Raw genomic sequence first — 16,861 nt, 5'->3', positions numbered from 1 at the left:
CCAGATGCGTTGCAGTCTGCCGACGCACCGGCGATAGCACGCTACCCACGTGTCTACTCCGTTATGCCCGGCACGTCGGATCTTGATGGTGTCGCCGGTGCATTCGCCGGAGCCACGAGCCACGGAGGTACGTCCTGTACTCCGGTGGATCCTACTCGCACCAAGGGTTGAGTACGCAGGGTTCGGCGTTCCCTGGCCCTTCAATCTCGCCCTCCTCCCTCGGCCCTCGGCCGGAGGTGAAGCCCGAGATCGCCCACCTCGGACGATCTGGGGCTGGGCCATCTGGGCATTCTTGGCCGCCAGTCTCGCCCGCTCCGGACCGTGGAGGCGACCTCGGCGTCGGCCGCACCGATCACCGCGTGCCGTAAGATCGTTGCGCATCCGGATCGACGGACATACGACGTTGATCAGCGGACTCGGATCAACGACATAACGAGAGCGGAGATGTCGATCGGTCGTCGATCTGCTCACACGCGATCACACGAGGTTATAGAATTACAGAGGTGGAGATCGTTGAAGCCTATCAGCTGCCAACTGCTAGCAGCTAGGCAGCTGCGCAGCTGACAGCTGACGACTGGCATGAGCACGAAGGAGCGAGCCACGCCATTGTGCACGCCCCAACGCATCATTCCGCTTCCACTCGGTCCTCCTCGACACTCTACTCACTTAACAGCGTCCCGCGAGCCGTTTCACCCTTCACAGCTCCCGTAATGCTACCATCTGCTTACCGGCCCCTCTGCAACTTTGCAACTGCCGAGAATACTCTCAACCGCTTGCGCCGTCGCCTCCGTCCGCTCACTCCGCTTCGCTCGGTTCGCTGGACGCTGCCTTGAACTGCCAAATCTTGTGCACTCCACATGTCCAGAGGGGCCGAGTTGTGCCTGTGCCTGGGCCCGAGTCCCCCACCCGCTCTCTTCTCGCCTGAGTCGAGCGCATCAGCCCACCGCCACCTCTCACAATGGATGTTGGCTCGACATTTGCACTTGTTTTGTTATCAAGACGACGCCGTGGCACGCGTGGCATGAACGACGCGGTGCGGCATGCAAGTGTGGGCCATGGGCCAAGAGGGGATGAATGCAAGCCGTGCGCGTCAGGTAAAAGGATCGTCATGCGGTCACACTCTCAATTCCAGGCACCGGTGCCTGCAGGTCTCGTTCCCTGATCTGTATGGTGCCTGCCTCCCGCCGTCGGACTCTTTTTTTTGCGTTTTCTTTTTGGGACATGTCCTCTCCAGCTCATAATGCAGCATCATGCAATGCGAGACACGGCCACCCCCCTCCCCGATCCCCGTCCCAGGCAGCGCACATTCCAAGACACTCGGCTCTCGCAGTTGTTTCAGTCGGTGGGGGACTGTATTTGTAGACGCGAGTGACAATCGGGGAGAGCCGATAATCAATGATAGCTGCGGCATGAAACACAACTAGCCAATTAGCCCGAGCTTGGTAACATTTGTAATGACTTGGTGGAGTATCACTTATCTTTGCTTCCCACTTAGAGGGACCACCCTGTCGGGTCACACTTTTCCCCTTGGACCCTGTGGATTCCCTCGCAGGCAGCTGGCTCCTTTGGCCAATTCATCCTCAGCCTTCCCTCTCTCTCCCTCCAGCAGGCCCAGCCCAGCCTCGTCGCCATCCATCGTCCATTCAGCCTCCATCCTCCATCCATCTCCATTCATCTTGCACTTGTCTACTCATCCTCCACCTCCGTCTCTGTTCATCCCCCCCGCTCCTCCGACTCCGACACCGACCCATGTTCCTCTCCTAAAACTCCCCCCCCGCCCGGCCCACAACGCACTCGAGCGGCACCAACGAACGGCCCCAAAGTGGACATCCGCTGCCGCTGCCCCTGCCGCTGCCGCACCCATACCATCCGTGCCCGCGGCATCCTTCTTCCTCCCAAACATCCCCTCACCTCTCCTCCGCTATCGCTCTGAACCGCTCTCCTCGATCTCCTCTCCACCATCCCCGCCATTCTGCACATCTGGTGCGCTACCTACAGAGCCACCAGCAACGATCCACGATCCCACTTTGCCTGCACTCCATTCGTCCCAGGCGAATTTCGTGTGGCGTGCACATCCCGCAACATCCCTTGACCCTTGCCCGCGCCGGCCAGCCAGCCCGCCTTGGCTGTCGCGGACCCCCGGCCAACGACCAGTCGTTGACACCGGGACCCATCTTCTCCTCGCCGGCGTGCCCGCCCCCACCATCATCTTGCTGCCCATCGGCCCAGACTCCACATCATGACGGCCGATCTACACTCTCGGGCTGCCCCGGACGAGCCCACCGGCATCGGCGTCAATGGCCCCGACATCCACACCACTGACACTGACCAGCATGCCCCCTCGTCCTTTCCATCACCGCCCCGCCGAAATGGCAGCATCTCGAGCAGATTCACCGGCGTGGATCCACTCGACTCGTCGCACCCCATTGACGAGCAGATGCCCGGCACCTTCCCCGACGAGTGAGTCTCTCTTTCTCTTCTCTTGTCACAGCAGTAGTGTTGGCGAGGATCCTTGTACTGACCTGCAGTAGCCTCGCCACGTTTGATGGGCCATCTTCGGCCCCGCCAACGCCCTCCGTCATCTCCGTCACCCACCCTTCTCAGTTCATCCACACGCATCACCCACGGCGCGGATCCCTTACACCATTAGGCCTCAATGTCATCTCGCCTGTCGCCCCGCAGCTCATGCAGCTGGACGGATCTTCAACCTATGAAGGAGGCGGCTTCCCGTTCGGCTCATCCCCCATGCGCACTGTTGGCTTCCACGCGCCAGATGGCTCGGCGTACACACTTGACGCACCGCGACGCGATTCCATTGCAACCGTTTCGAGCTCGACCTCCAGGGCGAGTGGGGCGTCCAACCTCACAGCAACGAGACCGGCATATTCGTCCAACTTTTACCGTCGCTCATCCTTGACTCCCTCCTTGCAAAGCTTGCCAGCTCCGTCTACTTCGCAGACAGGGCCGACACCACGCTCTACACCATTGTTTGATCCCAGCCGCCGACGAGGCTCCCTCACACCTTCCCTCCCCACTCTCTCAGCCCCGTCGCCTACACGTGCCCTTGTTGCCGGCAAGCTCGTTGCAAAGTCGTCTGCGAACGACTTGCCAATAAATCCCCACCCCGCAGATGCCCTTGCCGGGCGACGAGGCAGTGCGTTTGCGCCCGAGTCTGATACCAGGCGAGGCAGTCTCCCGCAGCTCTACTACGGTGCCTGGACAGTGCCCGGAGAGCGACGGGACAGTAACGGCAGTGATATTGGTCAGGCAACGATAAGGCGAGGGTTCACGTTCGGCTCGATCAACGCTGCCGAGCACGATCAGGAAGGGGCCGTGGGTTCTCTTCAGCGTATTGTGCAGGTCTCATCGGCTCTAAAGTCGGAGGCTTCTGCGTTTGAAGAAGCCGAGCAGGCCGAAGCAGAGCGCCAACGGCGAGCTTTTCTCGCGGCTACCTATGGAGAAGAAGGACGTCGCGCTCGGGCTCGACTCAGCCTGGGCGGCAACTCTGCCACCGCTTCACCATCATCGCCAGCCTCAACACGCCGTCAGAGCTTGGTGCTCTGGGAGCGTATCAAGGGAAGCGCGAGCTCGTCTTCCGCCGGGCACGGTACACCGGGTGGGCCCTCTACTACGGCCTCGTCTGGCGATGACTTGGTTGCGATAAGGCGCCCAAGCTTACCCGTCAACATCCCTCGGACACCACGCGCGGATCAGGCCGCATTGTTCGACGATCAGACAGTTTGGGACAACCCTGACCTCCTTCCAGACGTGGAAGATTACGGCGTGAGTTTGTCAAGCTGATGTGCACAATTGTGCGAGTGAGAGTAGAGGGTCTTGAGGGCTTAGAGAGGCCCTCGAGACCGGAGAATGGCTCGTGCGCGGTGGGCGGGCCGCACGTGCCGCAAGCCTCGCTCGCCGCTCGCACCAGCTGCCCATGCTGCCCAACTCCCAACTCCCAACTCCCAGCTCCCAGCTCCCTCCCATGGCGCTCCCAGGCGTTAAAAAAGAAAAAGGCTAACCCTTGCAGGCTACCCCTCAACGTCCACTCCCTCCACTCCTTCCACTCTCCGATCCCGTTCCCCGCCTACTTCCATCTACTCTCGCATTGCATCGCGCCTCCCATCTGCTTCATGCTAGAAACCTCTCTTCTGAACCATTGCCCGCACCACTGCCACCATCTCTCCACCCTCCGCAGCCCGTCGACCTGTCCGAGTTCGATATCGACTTCATCCTCGCTGGTTCTCGAACCCAACTCGGCCGAACAGGCAGCAAGAGCTCACTACGTCGTAGCAATCACAGCGCCAAGGGGAACGACGAGCTCACAGGCCAAGGGGCCCGGCCCGGCCTCGACGAGGAAGACTCGTTCGCCAAGTTTGTGGGCGCATTCGACGACGAATATGGAGGACGTCGTGGAGATTGGACCTTCCGTGCACTTCCTCGACCCGTGCAACAGCCGGTAGGAAAGACTCCGACTCGGCCGGTCCCCCGCGCGGAATGGGAGTCGCCAGGCGCGGGCCGGTACGAAATCTACCCTAGCGGCGACGTGCGGTCTGTTGAATCGGGCAGTGTCTGGCGCGTCAAACGGACTAGTGCGAGAGAGTATGAGCTTGAGCAGCCCATGCCTGGGCTCCTCCCCATGGGCAGCGCCGACAAGCCCCCAGGGAGCGCGCCACAGCCCATCGTGCTCGCGCCGTGCAGCGCGTACGCGCTCGTGTCCAAGTCGGTCCACACCGAGAACGGCGGTGTCAAGCTTCCGATCCCAGTGCACCGCGAACTCTCGCGGAGCAGTGGTTTCTCGCGACGCTTCGTCGCCGCTACGCGCAACCGCCCGAGCTCTACTGACATGCTCCTCGAGGCCGACGAGCGCAGGCGCACAGGCAGTCAGGACTCGAGCGCCACCGCCACCGCACAGGCCCAGGCTTTCCATGCAAACCAGCCCCTCCGTTCCTCGGCAATGCGTCAACAGAACTCGAATACATCGAGCACCTCGAACAACTCGCCTCCTTCTCCTTCCCCTCCCAAGGAAGAGAATGGCGGCAAGGAGAAGCGGAGCAAGGGCAGGAAGGACACGGATGACGAGAAGAAGAAGGACAAGGGCTTCTCGGGTGTGCTGAAGCGCGGCCTGTTCAAGGCGACCAACATTCTCGAGGAGAGCAAAGAGTCCAGCCGCAAGTTCTGGCCCAACGGTAACAGCGGTAGCCACAAGTCTTCGACACCGATACATCGGGGGCTGCCCCACCAGAACTCTGACAAGAGCGACTCGGCGTCGGCGTCTTCGCAACACTCGAGCAAGTACACCAGTGAGAGCGCAGACGAGGAGCAGCCCGACGAATTGTTCGGATCTTTGGGTCTCGGCATCGAGGACGAGCAGAACGGCGGTCATCCGTGGAAGGAGGGCAGAGCATGGGAGGTTGTGCCTGAGGATGCTCTTGCCATGGTCCTCCCCATCATGTCCGACAAGAATCTTCCTCCCTTAACCCACACCATACCGGCAAGCAAGGCGTTCATCAATCCGTTCTTTGTCGACGGTCCCCGCCAGGCGCTGCTGGTGTGGTTCACACCGTTCAACTCGTCCGGATCGTCCAACTACATCGATAGCCCCAAGAGACAAGGATCGTCGACGCTGTTCAAGATCACCGAGTCGCCACACCATGAGGTGTGGGAGGGTGGCAACACGATGTCGTCATCACTGTCACGGCTGCCCAAGCTGCTGCGGCCGCGAGGCAGCCGCGCGGACCACGCGTCTAGTGGACTGAAGCACATACCAGTGCGGCCACCGACAGCGACGCCGCCGCTTGTCGAAGACGATAGGGACCCGTCGCGATCGTCGTCGAGAGCATCTCGCAGCCTGCAGCCGTTGCCGTTCCGAGGATACCGTGTGGTCGCCAAGGTTGTCGACACGGAGGATCTGCGCGCCGTGCCAGAAATCCCCGTCATCCCCCTAGAGGCGTGGAACGAGCAGATGCGCACAGGCAAGCCTGCGGGCATTAATACGCCTCCTATGGACGGCCACGCACGCGCAGAAGAGGTGCCGAGCCGCTCCCCATCTCTCGCGGACAACGACTCGGCGGTCATGAGCGGGCGCTCGTTCCCTACGGTTATCGCCGTGTGCCACAACCAGGCGAGCGGCGTTGAGTTCGTTCTCGAGGGTCTCGACCGCCTGGGTCTGTGTAAGGGCGAGAGTGCATGGGGTCCTACTGGCTATGAGGAATGGCGAGGGACTGGGTTGAGCGACAGCGGGCGACAGATGCTCGATCTGCTGTGGGCCGGGTGCACGGCCGTGATGGGTGTGTAGTGAGTGTAAGCTGGGTACATGTTGCACTGTAGTTTTTCCTTTTTACTTTTGGGCATGGATGCATGCATCCTGCGATACCGCGGTGGAGGCATGGAAGAGGCTGGGAGGCGTGCCTCGCTCGGCACATCACCACTCACGCAGCCGTGTGACATTTAATAAAGACATGAACGACACACATGTGGGCTGCTCGCTTGCAATTAATAGCAGCTCTACCGTGTGTCATGATGACGAGACGAGGCGTCGACAAGCAACGTGGATCTTTGTGATAGCGGATGAACTTGGTCGTCGGCGCCACTGTGCAACCGGACGCATCGACGCATCGACGCCTGGCGGGCTGCCTGAAGGGAATGTCAACGGATGGCGTGCGCCTCCTCACGCCTCGCTCCCGCCCTTCTTGACCGCCTCCGCCATTCATCTGTCTCAGGATCCCGCCGTCAGACAGAATGTTAGCCTGCCCGCCCCCTCCGACCGCCGCCCGTTCGCCGCCCGTCCCTGGCCGCGGCCTCGCCAGCGAACGCCATAGGCGGAGTGTCATTTTCATTGTGTGAGACTGGGGTGTGAGCTGGCGATGGGCGACGAGCGATGGACGAGCGTCGACCGTGTCCATGTAGATCTGGTGATGGGCACGCCTCAGAATAGGATAGCGCAGGCGTCGGCGCAGGCCAGGCTGTGCACGCCGCCTCGCTAACCTTGTCCCAAGCGGGGCCAGGTGGGGGATAGGCGTATGGCGCGTACAACAAGCTGTTGTAATGGTGATCAGGTACGCCGCTTAACGCACACTCGTAGCTGACCCATTCTCCCGGCGCAGTGTCAGGAGTGAGGGGGACGGCCTGGTCGGCCTGGTCCATAGTCCTTGGTCTCGCTCCATCGGGCTGCAGGAGAATATGCAGGAGAGCAAAGCAGGAGTGGCGGCAGCACGAGAGATGCATGAGGCCGACGGGGGAGGGAGGCCAAGGGCAGACGCCGCTTGGACACTGCGGAGGCATACCGCCAAATCTACGCCTCTGCTCAGCTGCCTCGAGAGCCAGGCTTGGCGCAGCAGCAATACAAACTTGAGTGGGATGCAGCACAACGGCTTCATGGCTCATCCCACAACCTCGTCTCGCCATCCATCATTCCTTGCATCCTTGCTTTCTCCTTCGTGTCTCTCCTTTGCTCTTGCTCCTTGCTCTCCTCCGTGCTCTGTCAGCTGCCAGCTGTCACCTCCCATCACATCGCTTCACATCGCTTTGACCCGCTCGACACTTGCACACTCCACACCGCCGACACATACCACAGCCTCCCCACCACCCGCATAAACATCACCTCATGCGAATCTAGTCTTCATCTCTTGTCGGCTCTCTGGCACACCGACACCACACCCTCGCTTCGCTAAGCTTGACTGTAACTGTAGCACCCTGCCCTCGCCCTCCTCGGCGCAACCGTCGCCTCCTCCCACCGTGCCCCGCCTCGCCCCGCCGCCGCGCCCGCTCCAATGCCCCAGTACGAGCTTAGCGGCGCCGCCGCCGCCGGCATGCCTGGCGGTGTGGCGGCGGGCGTCGGCAATCCCTCTGGGGCGCGTAAGCGCGCACGCATCAAGAAGCCGCGCCGCCTCGGCGTCCGCTCCGCCCTCTCAACATTTGCCAGCCACCTCGCCCCGCCCGCGCACCCCGACGTCGCCGTCCTTTCGGCGCCCGTGAGCGGCAGCGCCTCATCGTCGTCCGGCAGCACATCGAGCCGGTCGAATCTCGCACGGACGCACAGCACCAGCACGCAGTTTGGGAGCCAACGCCGCCGCGGCGGGTGGATGCTCGCCAACGACGCAGAGTATCGCTGTCCCCGGAAAGAGGAGGACGAGGACGAGAGCTCCGACGCTCCGAGCGTCAGCGCCGTCGTCGTCGATTCGTCCTTTGGGCCAAACCGCCGCATGAGCATCGACAGTACCGTCGACAAGGAGAGCGTGCCGGATACAGCGAGCGTCGCGAGCACGCGCACCACCACAGGTCGCGTCTCGAGCTTCTTCCGCGACTCGGTCATTGTCCCTCTCCTCCACTATGTCGACAGCCGCTTCCCCGATCCTCGGATGGAGCGGCAATTTATCCGAGAGGTAAGATCCAACTTGCAGAGGGCGGGTGCTAACGCGCCAGCGTTGGATAGCAGAGAAGAGCAGCGCCATGCTTGCCGCTTGTTTCCTCGTCGTCCAATATATCCTCTTTGCGGTCTTGCAGCGAAAACACGAGGCATACCACTACTACTCATATGTCGGCATCGTCGGCATCTTCACCGTCCCCCTACCGTTCATGGTTGGCTTCAATGGCCCGCGCCGCTTCCAGTGGCTGTACCAGCCCTTCGTGCTGCTTGCAACGTGGTCGACCGGATTCTTGCAAAGCATTGAAATGGTGCGTGTCAGCCTCGCTCCATCACAACCCAAGACTGCCAAGCCGCGGCTGCCGTCATTTCTCCGCCCACCACGCGCTGGATAAATTCTGACGCCAGTATCGCTGCGGATACAAGTACGGCGAAGGCTCACCGCGCAACCAGTGTGGCAGCCGCATGTTCCTGTACATGTTCGGCCTGCTCTTCGGCCTGCCGACCATCGCCCTCATCGGGCTCTGGGGCCAGCGCGTGCTCTGCGTCATGATGGCTTTCCTGTACATGATCATGACATTGATCATGTTCGTGCCCGACTGGCACAGGCAGCAGCCGTGGGTGCGCCAGCCCGTGTGCCTCGTGCTCTACCATATCTACATCAGCATGTGGGCGTACTGGCGCGAGCGGGCGGACCGGCAGATTTTCCTCCTCCGCCAGCAGCTGCGTGCGCAGTACACCGAGTTGCAGACGGCGCAGACGATGGAGCGCCGCGCAGAGCACAGCAAGAAGCAGTTCGTCTCGTACATCTTCCACGAGGTGCGCGTGCCGCTCAACACGGCCATGCTAGCCGTCCAGAACCTCGAGGGCGAGGGCGTGCTGAAGGGCCTCGACGAGGACCAAGAGGTTATGGTGCACGGATTGACGTCGAGTCTCGGCATGATGGAGAAGGTGAGCGAGCTCAGCGGCGCTACCTGAGTGCATCCACGCTGTTCTGGCTGACTCGCAGGTTTTGAACGATGTGTTGTCGTTCAATCGCATGGAGTCTGGAAAACTCACACAGGCGCGTAAGCCCTTCGATTTCCACAAATCGGTCCAGGTCGTGGCGCTCTCACATCGAGGGCAGGCGGACGCACGGCACGTGGAGTTCAGCATGGTCCTGGATCCCCGCATTGACAACCTCGGCTTGCTGGTTGGCGACGAAATGCGACTCCGACAAATGCTGAGCAATCTCGTTTCCAATGCCCTCAAGTTCACGCGCGCAGGCAATGTCAAGGTCGTGACCACCCTGCTTGCACCATCTGAGGAGGACAATGTCGCCGTGATCGACGAAGGCGCGCCCAGCGACGGCACCTTCGGGACGGGGACCACTGCGGTTTCAGATAAAGAGCGCGATGTCGAACTGGGTCTCATTCCAGACGAGAAGCGCCTCTCCCTCGTTCCGCCCTCAAGCGTGTCGAGGCGTTCGCGCGAAAAGCGCTTCGCTATCGTGCGCATCGAAGTGCACGACTCCGGCCCGGGCCTGAGACCCGGCGACCTCGTCGACAACCGCCTCTTCTCACCCTATGTCCAGACGGAGATAGGACGACGGCAAGGCGGCAAGGGTTCGGGACTCGGCCTCGCGCTCGTGATGCAGCTCGTCAAGATCAGCGGTGGGCGCCTCGGCGTCGACTCGAAGCTCGGCGTGGGCAGCACATTCTGGTTCGAGCTGCAGTATCCGATTTTCGACGCGCCGCCGCACACGGCGCCGGCGTCGCCTTCCCTCTTCGGCTCGCCGACCCGGAAGCGGCGATGGGGCTCGACGGGCTCGGAGGCGTTGATTGAGCTGCGCAGCGCGCCAGACCGCACGCGCCCGACAGTGCGCCCGCGCCTCTCGTCCCTCCCTGAACGCGTGGGTGGCGCCACGGAAAGTGGGACCGATCAGCCATGTCCCCGCCCGAGCTCGCGCGCAGACAGCAACGCGAGCGTGAGCACATGCGCGTCTATGCAGGTCTGGGACGAGCAGTGGGGTCTGACGGCGTCGTGCACGCCGCCAGAGAGCGGTGCCGCCTCGCCCCTGTCAAATACAGCGGCCAACTTCCCGCCCATGACGACGGTGATCTCGCCGACGACGACGGCGCCGCCCCCCGCGCCCGGTGTGCCGCCGCCCGAGCCACCCGCACCCTCCCTCGCAGCACCCGTAACGCTTGCGCCGCGCACGCCGCCACGCACGCCGCGGACCACGCGTCAGCGCATTGGGGATGGACTGAGCGTCCTCGTCGTCGATGACGACACACTCACGCGCCGTCTCATGACCCGCATGTTGCAGCGCCTCGGCGCGGACGTGCGCAACGCCGAGAACGGGCAGGGCGCGCTCGATGCCATCGCGTCCACCGAGTTCGACGTCGTCTTCCTCGACAACCAGATGCCGCTCATGTCGGGCGTCGAGGCGGTGCGCGTGCTCCGTGACCGCGGGAACCACCTCTTCGTCGTTGGGTGCACCGGCAATGCGCTCGAAGAGGACCAGCACGAGTACCGCTCAGCCGGCGCCGACGCCATCCTCCCCAAACCCGTGCACCAACAGGACATGGAGGCCAAGCTTGTGGAGGCGCGCGAGCGGAAGCGGCTGCGTGAGGGCGGGGGCAGCACGAGCTCTGGGAGCGGGGGATCGACGCCGGAGACCACGCCAGAGTTGGAGAAGGAAGGGGCGGGTAAGGGATCTGCCGGGTCGGAGGAGAGTGCAACACATGGCAAAGGAGCAGATGGGAAGAGAGAATAGGATTGTTTCAAACAGTTGTTGTAGGCATTATGCTCGCATGCTCGCCCCGTCTCTCGCCGATGACTGACCTTTACACGCACTATGATACATCGCCACAGTTTCCAATGTTCTGTGTTAGTGTCTATCTGGGAAGTGGAGCTAGGACTTGGAGGTCGCCCTGCGCGCCGCTGCGCTCTTCTCGGACGCGAGGCGAATCGCCCATGTAAGCTCGTACGTCTTGGTCGCGTCCTCAAATGAACTGAGAATATGGCTGTCCGGCTTGCCCTCGACGCTGTCGATGAACGCGCTCATCTCCGAGAAAAAGGGGTCGTCGTCGGTGAACTGATGGCGCTCGTTGTGGTCATCGCCAGGCCGGCGGACGAGGAGTTGCGGCGCATTGTAGGGATCAATCAGGCGCATGTGGTAACCGTCCGCCCATACCTCGAGCTCGCAGTCGTACAGCGTACCCTGGAGCGCGACTGTGTGCGTAAAGCTGCCGACAGCGCCGTTCGCATACTTCCACACAGCGGCCGTGATGCGAGGGATGCGCTGGTCTTCGGGGATCTCGCTCTCGTTGATGGGAATGGCGGAGAGTTTGCCTGGCGCCTCGTCGTACTCGACGCTGTGAGCGACGACGGACGAGATATCCACATCACCGCCAAAGTAGCGCGACAGGTCGCAGAAGTGCGTTCCCTGTTCAATTACCGGGCCCATATCCTTGGATTTGTCCCACCAGGCGGGCTTGTCGATCGATTGGTATGCCGCAGACTGGAGTCAGTCGCGTCGAAGGGGAACCGCGGGCTACTAACGTATCGCGCGTTGGTCGCCATGACGGTGAGGTTGTTGTCGTGAATGATCTGCTTCATCTTCTGCACGCAGCGCAGGTACCGCAGCATATACCCCACCGACACAACATTCTTGTTCTTGACCAGCTCAGCCGCGACTTGCTTAACCTCGTCGATCGGCGCCGTCGATACGGGCTTCTCAATGAAGTATCCGACAGTGGGAAAGTACTTGATCAGGTCGAGTTCGAGATGGCGGCCCTCAGCCACGCCGCCTCGGAACGCTGGCGGTGTGCCGACAATGATAGCCCTGAGATCAGCCGCTGGATGAGGAAGGTGCGTTTACCATCACCAGACGGTGATGACTACCCGACTCACCGAGGTCCAGATTCCCCGCTCGTCGCGAGCGCCTTCGCATACTCGCCAATGTTGGGGTATACCTGCGTGTCCTTGTAGGCTGTCTCCACGAAGCTCGCGCACTTCTTGGCAAGGACGCCTCTAGCGCGCGCCGCATCCGGATCGATCAGTGCCTTGACTTTGAGGCGGGGACCGAGCTTGTGCTCGATGCGGAACGAGTGATTCCACGGCCCGGCTTGCGAGCCAAACATAATGTTCTGAGGTCAGCGGGGTGTCGAAAGAGGAGGGGGAATGGGGCAAGGGGGAATCCACACCACTATTTCAGACTCACTCCAGCGCCAACCATTACGATCGGAAAGTCATCGCCGGGCGCGGGCGTCGGGGCACTAGTGTCAGTTACGGGCGGTAGTGCTCGAACGTCGGCGTTGCGGGCGCGGGAAGGCAATCACAGCGAGCTGATCAACGAGGCGGCGAGGAAGGCGCAAAGTTGTACCGCTTCCGCTCCGTAGTAGCCAGTTCAAAAACAGCTCGCCCACGGTCCACGCGTCGACTCCGCATTCCGGGAAGCGCACCACTCACGTGTCCATCCGCACAGGCGTGTCGACGTTGATGCCGTTATGCGGCGCCTCGACGTTGCCCCCGTCATGCGCTGCCGAGGAAGGGTTGATGGGCGCGGGCGGGGTGGTGGTGATATTGCGACACAGCGGCCGACTGAGGGCAGGGAGTCGCCCAACGCGAGGCGCGAACGCGCGCGCGAGGGGGCGGGTGGCGCCGAAAGACATGATGAGCAGAGGTGAAAGAAGAGAGGAGAGTGGAGAGAGAAGGGTATTAAGAGCTCGAGAGATGGAGAGACGCGACTGCGTGGACACAACTTTCGCTGTCGATCCGGGGATGCGGGGAGCATACGTCATGATTTTATTTCCGGCCGAGCGCGGGTGCGGAGTATTTCGATGCGAAGCACGCGGAGTGCGCGGAGCATGCGGAGGGGAGACCGCACCGCCGCGTGGGCGAGTGGGCGACGATGCCCATCCCAACAGGAACTCGTATAGCGGCTTGCTTCGCTGACAGTGGTGCAATGTTGTTAGAGGAGCGGAGCGGAATGGTCCAAACTCTTCGCCACAACCACTGCCGCCGGATCCGGAACACGTGGGTCGCTGGTAATGTTAGACGGCGGTCACCGTCACCCACATCTTTCAAGCTCTCGCGCTGCGAGCGCAACATGCGGGAGGACTCTACATGACCTGAGGCGCCTCATCCCGAGATCTCGGATGCTGATGTGGAATGCAAAGACCGACGTGTTAGGCAGAAGACATGGGTACCTGAGCGGCACGGCCTTGGCAGATTAGCGGCCGTGAATGAGATGTAAGTAGTACCCGAATGTGAACGGCCAGAACGAGACATCCCGCAGATGAACCTTCTACATCGCGCGGGTATACCGTGCAGGGTACTAGACAAATAGAGCCCACGGGCGACTCGTTGAGACCAAAGGCAAATGGAGCGGATGCCCCTCGTTGAGATTGGGACTTACCTAGGAGCTGGGGTTAGTATGGGCGCGCGGCTGTAACCGCGCATTCGCGAATAGATGTAGAGTGGTCGAGATGAAAATGTCATTGCGGGCGACGTAGCGGATAGGATGGGTGGCGAAGGGGATGAGGATAGATGGGGAGGTGGACCGCGGCCGGGAAGAAGGGGTGAGTATGAGATCGAGTAGCGGGAGGCTACAGGAGTTTGTTCGATCCCCGGCAGCTATGATGAATCAGATAAGCGTATCACCCTGCTGTTAGCCCAGCGCAAGTCGAGTGCACTCACCATCCAGCCGCGTCTTCTTGGCCGCGACCTCCTCGCCCTCTCCATCGGGCAGAGGGCGTTTCCTTGGCGACGAGGCGCCATTGACAGGTTCCCCGACATCGTCCGCAAGCTCGTCTTCTTCTCCTTCCTCCAGCTCATCCTCCTCGTGGTTCGCCTCTTCGTACTCCTCATACTCCCCCTCTCCCTCCCCGTAGTGCTCGTCGGCGTCGAGCTCATCTTCTTCGCACGCTTCGTGCCCCTCCGCGTCTTCGGGGTACGCTTCATCGACGTGCTCTTGCAACTCGCCGAGCGCTTCATGCCCGTCTGCACCGGACTCTTCGTGGTCTGCGTCGCCAACGAGCTCGTCCTCCTCGTTACCGGCGAGCTCATCCTCTTCGTACTCCTCAAGCGTCGGTGCGAGGCTTCCATCTGATGTCAGCTTAACCACGCGGCCTTGCTCACCTTCTTCCACCGCCTCCTCAGCCGATGCGGCGATGGCAGCGTCGCCGATGTGCTCGACGCCATACTCATCGCCATCATCGTACTCGTAATCGTCGGCCTCAGCGTCGGTAACAATATCATCGAGGTCGGTGTGCCCTTCGGCGTCGGCGCCAGTGTTCTCATCGGGAGGTACAGCCTCAGTGTCGCCAACATCAACGTGATCGTCGGCGTACTCTGGCTCGTTGAACTCCGGTGCACTAACATCTGTCGCCCCAGCCTCGGTGTGCTCAGCCTCACCCTCGGCCTCGACCTTGGCATCCTCACTTGGCGCAGTAGCGTCGGCGTCCTCTGCGTCTGCGCCGGCATGGTCGTCGATTTCGGCATCGGCTGTTGCGAGATGCTCTTCGCCTTCTCCCTCGCCGTGGTGTTCGTCGTCGCCCGCGCCCTCGGCATACTCCTCTTCATAGTATCCGTCGACGCCTTCTCCCTCGGCATCCTCGTCGTGGGCATGTTCGTCGCCCTCATGAACGTGCTCGATCACGTCACCGTCGTCTTCGACAAGCTCGTCTTCCAGAGTCTCGCCCGCGCCCTCCTGGACGAGCTCCTCCTCGACAGTGACGCTGTCCGGCGCGGGCTCGGCCGCAGTCTCGCCCTCAGCGTGGGGCTCGGCGTCGGGATTGTCGTCTTCGGCGGCCTCGACAATGTCCTCGCCATCATCGTACGCCTCTTCGGCATGGTGAGCTCCGTCATTATCGACATGCTCGTCGACCTCCTCGCCTTCCCCTCCCTCGGCGTGCTCGCCCTCGCCCTCCTCGCTCGCCCACTCCTCTCCCCACTCCTCCGCACCCTCCGCGGTGCGCTCCCGCTCCTCAGCGGCCTCGACCTCACGCCTGATCGCCTCAAAGCGCGTGATGAAGCGGTGTGGCTCGTCCGTCACGAACAGCTGCACCGGCGTCGGGAGCCCGCAGCCCTCGTGCAGGGCCAGCAAGTCGAGCAGCGTGACGTTGGCGAGATGGATGTCGTCCTGGTGTCAGCAATTCCTATTAACACCTGCGTCACTCACCTCGCCCATGCGCAGCTCCATCAGTTTCTCCGTCACGACCATCTCGCCGTGCACGGTGACGCCGTCTTGCGCGAGCTCGCGCCGTACGTGCTCCCAGAGCACGTTGAGGCCCTCGTCCGCCAGGTCTTCGCGGCCCGCCAGGAGCACGGGCACGTCGACTTGCTCGCCGCCCTCGTCGTACTCGGGCGCACTGAAGAGTGCACGCGTTCCGCCGTTTGTGTGCAGGAGGATCGGGGCGAGAGGCTCGAGCTCGGGTTCGAGTTCGGGCTCGGGCTGGGTGGCGTCGGCTGCGACAGCGGCGCTATCGTGCAGTGCGGCTGTGGCTTTGACACTGGGCTGGACTGCGACGTGGTCGTGTGTGTTTGGGTTGCCGACGCTTGCGTGTTCCTCCTCCGGCATATCCACAGCCGGGTCGCCACCGTCGACTTCGACCTCCGCGACAACCAGCGTTTCTTGCGCCTCGCCAGCCTCGGCGCCCAGCGTCTCCCCTTTGGCCTCCGGCACCTCGTCATCTCCGGTGATGAGCTCTATCCCCCCCGCCTCCCCTCCTTCCCCCATAGGCTCCTCGTACTCCTCCACAGCCTCGATCCCCTCCGCGTCCGCAACCACGATCTCCGCGTCTCCGTCCGCTTCTTCAGCATCGAACGCGACGTCTTCATCCAACACCTCCAGCACAGGCGCAATGGCCGGCGTGTTCGTCACGCTGATGGCCATGCCCTCGTCCATCGGCTCATCCCCATCCGCATCAACGATCACGTCGTCATCGTAGGGCGCATCGAGATCCATGGTGGGCGAGTGGGTGGCAAAGTGTGGGGTGGTGAGGTGAATGGCGGGCTCAGCAACGCGCGCGACCTTTGATGAAGCGAGCTCGCGCGTGGAGCGTGGATGGGGCGAGTTGCGATCGTCGTGCGGTCTCAGCGGGAGTTGGCCCTTGTTCGGTGATGGCAACTTTGTCTGTCTGGTGACTTGTCGGATGATACGTACGTATCTGCGCAGTTGTACGTGTGACAAATGCGTGCTCGAGCAGAGATTCCTATTGTTCTAGCCGCTCTTGATGAAGCGCTTTGCGTGGCGATATTGCTCTGAACGCTGGTGAGTAGTGGATGATGAGCGATGAGTATTGAATGCTGTGTGAGTGGAAGGGGCGGACTAGGAAGCACGATCACGTGACTCTGTATTTCGAGAATGGTGGCATGTTCCATGACTCACCTCAATGACGGACTCCGCAAACTCAACAGCGCCATAAGCGCCACAAACGGGGGAGACATCATGGACTCGCTGTTGATACAAACATTACTCCCCCTAATACAGTACACACACCCCGTCGCCAC

At 61.8% G+C, this 16,861-nt stretch overlaps 4 protein-coding genes across 4 annotated transcripts; 2 read left to right on the top strand and 2 right to left on the bottom strand.

The window, feature by feature from the left end:
- Nucleotides 1-2,239: 2,239 nt before the first annotated feature.
- Nucleotides 2,240-6,295, top strand: COLE_03102 (uncharacterized protein; the record flags this gene model as incomplete). The annotated part of the gene is made up of 3 exons (XM_018427192.2): nucleotides 2,240-2,460; nucleotides 2,529-3,783; nucleotides 4,028-6,295. The coding sequence occupies 3 exons, from the start codon at nucleotides 2,240-2,242 to the stop codon at nucleotides 6,293-6,295; spliced, it is 3,744 nt and encodes a 1,247-aa protein (XP_018280132.1).
- A 2,733-nt stretch (nucleotides 6,296-9,028) lies between these two features.
- On the top strand, nucleotides 9,029-11,120 carry COLE_03101 (uncharacterized protein; the record flags this gene model as incomplete). Its single annotated transcript, XM_018422713.2, has 2 exons — nucleotides 9,029-9,313; nucleotides 9,372-11,120. The coding sequence occupies 2 exons, from the start codon at nucleotides 9,029-9,031 to the stop codon at nucleotides 11,118-11,120; spliced, it is 2,034 nt and encodes a 677-aa protein (XP_018280133.1).
- Nucleotides 11,121-11,258: 138 nt separating this feature from the next.
- On the bottom strand, nucleotides 11,259-13,020 carry COLE_03100 (uncharacterized protein; the record flags this gene model as incomplete). Its single annotated transcript, XM_018422714.2, has 5 exons — nucleotides 11,259-11,867; nucleotides 11,909-12,191; nucleotides 12,260-12,495; nucleotides 12,570-12,624; nucleotides 12,818-13,020. 5 exons carry the CDS (start codon nucleotides 13,018-13,020, stop codon nucleotides 11,259-11,261), a joined length of 1,386 nt encoding a protein of 461 aa, XP_018280134.1.
- Nucleotides 13,021-14,018: 998 nt separating this feature from the next.
- On the bottom strand, nucleotides 14,019-16,316 carry COLE_03099 (uncharacterized protein; the record flags this gene model as incomplete). The annotated part of the gene is made up of 3 exons (XM_018422715.2): nucleotides 14,019-14,455; nucleotides 14,489-15,491; nucleotides 15,531-16,316. The coding sequence occupies 3 exons, from the start codon at nucleotides 16,314-16,316 to the stop codon at nucleotides 14,019-14,021; spliced, it is 2,226 nt and encodes a 741-aa protein (XP_018280135.1).
- Between the last annotated feature and the right edge of the window lie 545 nt (nucleotides 16,317-16,861).

The sequence above is a fragment of the Cutaneotrichosporon oleaginosum genome (genome assembly GCF_008065305.1).
Source record: "Cutaneotrichosporon oleaginosum strain ATCC 20508 chromosome Unknown ATCC20508_contig02, whole genome shotgun sequence".
Lineage (NCBI taxonomy): Eukaryota > Fungi > Basidiomycota > Tremellomycetes > Trichosporonales > Trichosporonaceae > Cutaneotrichosporon > Cutaneotrichosporon oleaginosum.
This window is presented reverse-complemented; position numbering and strand designations above follow the sequence as displayed.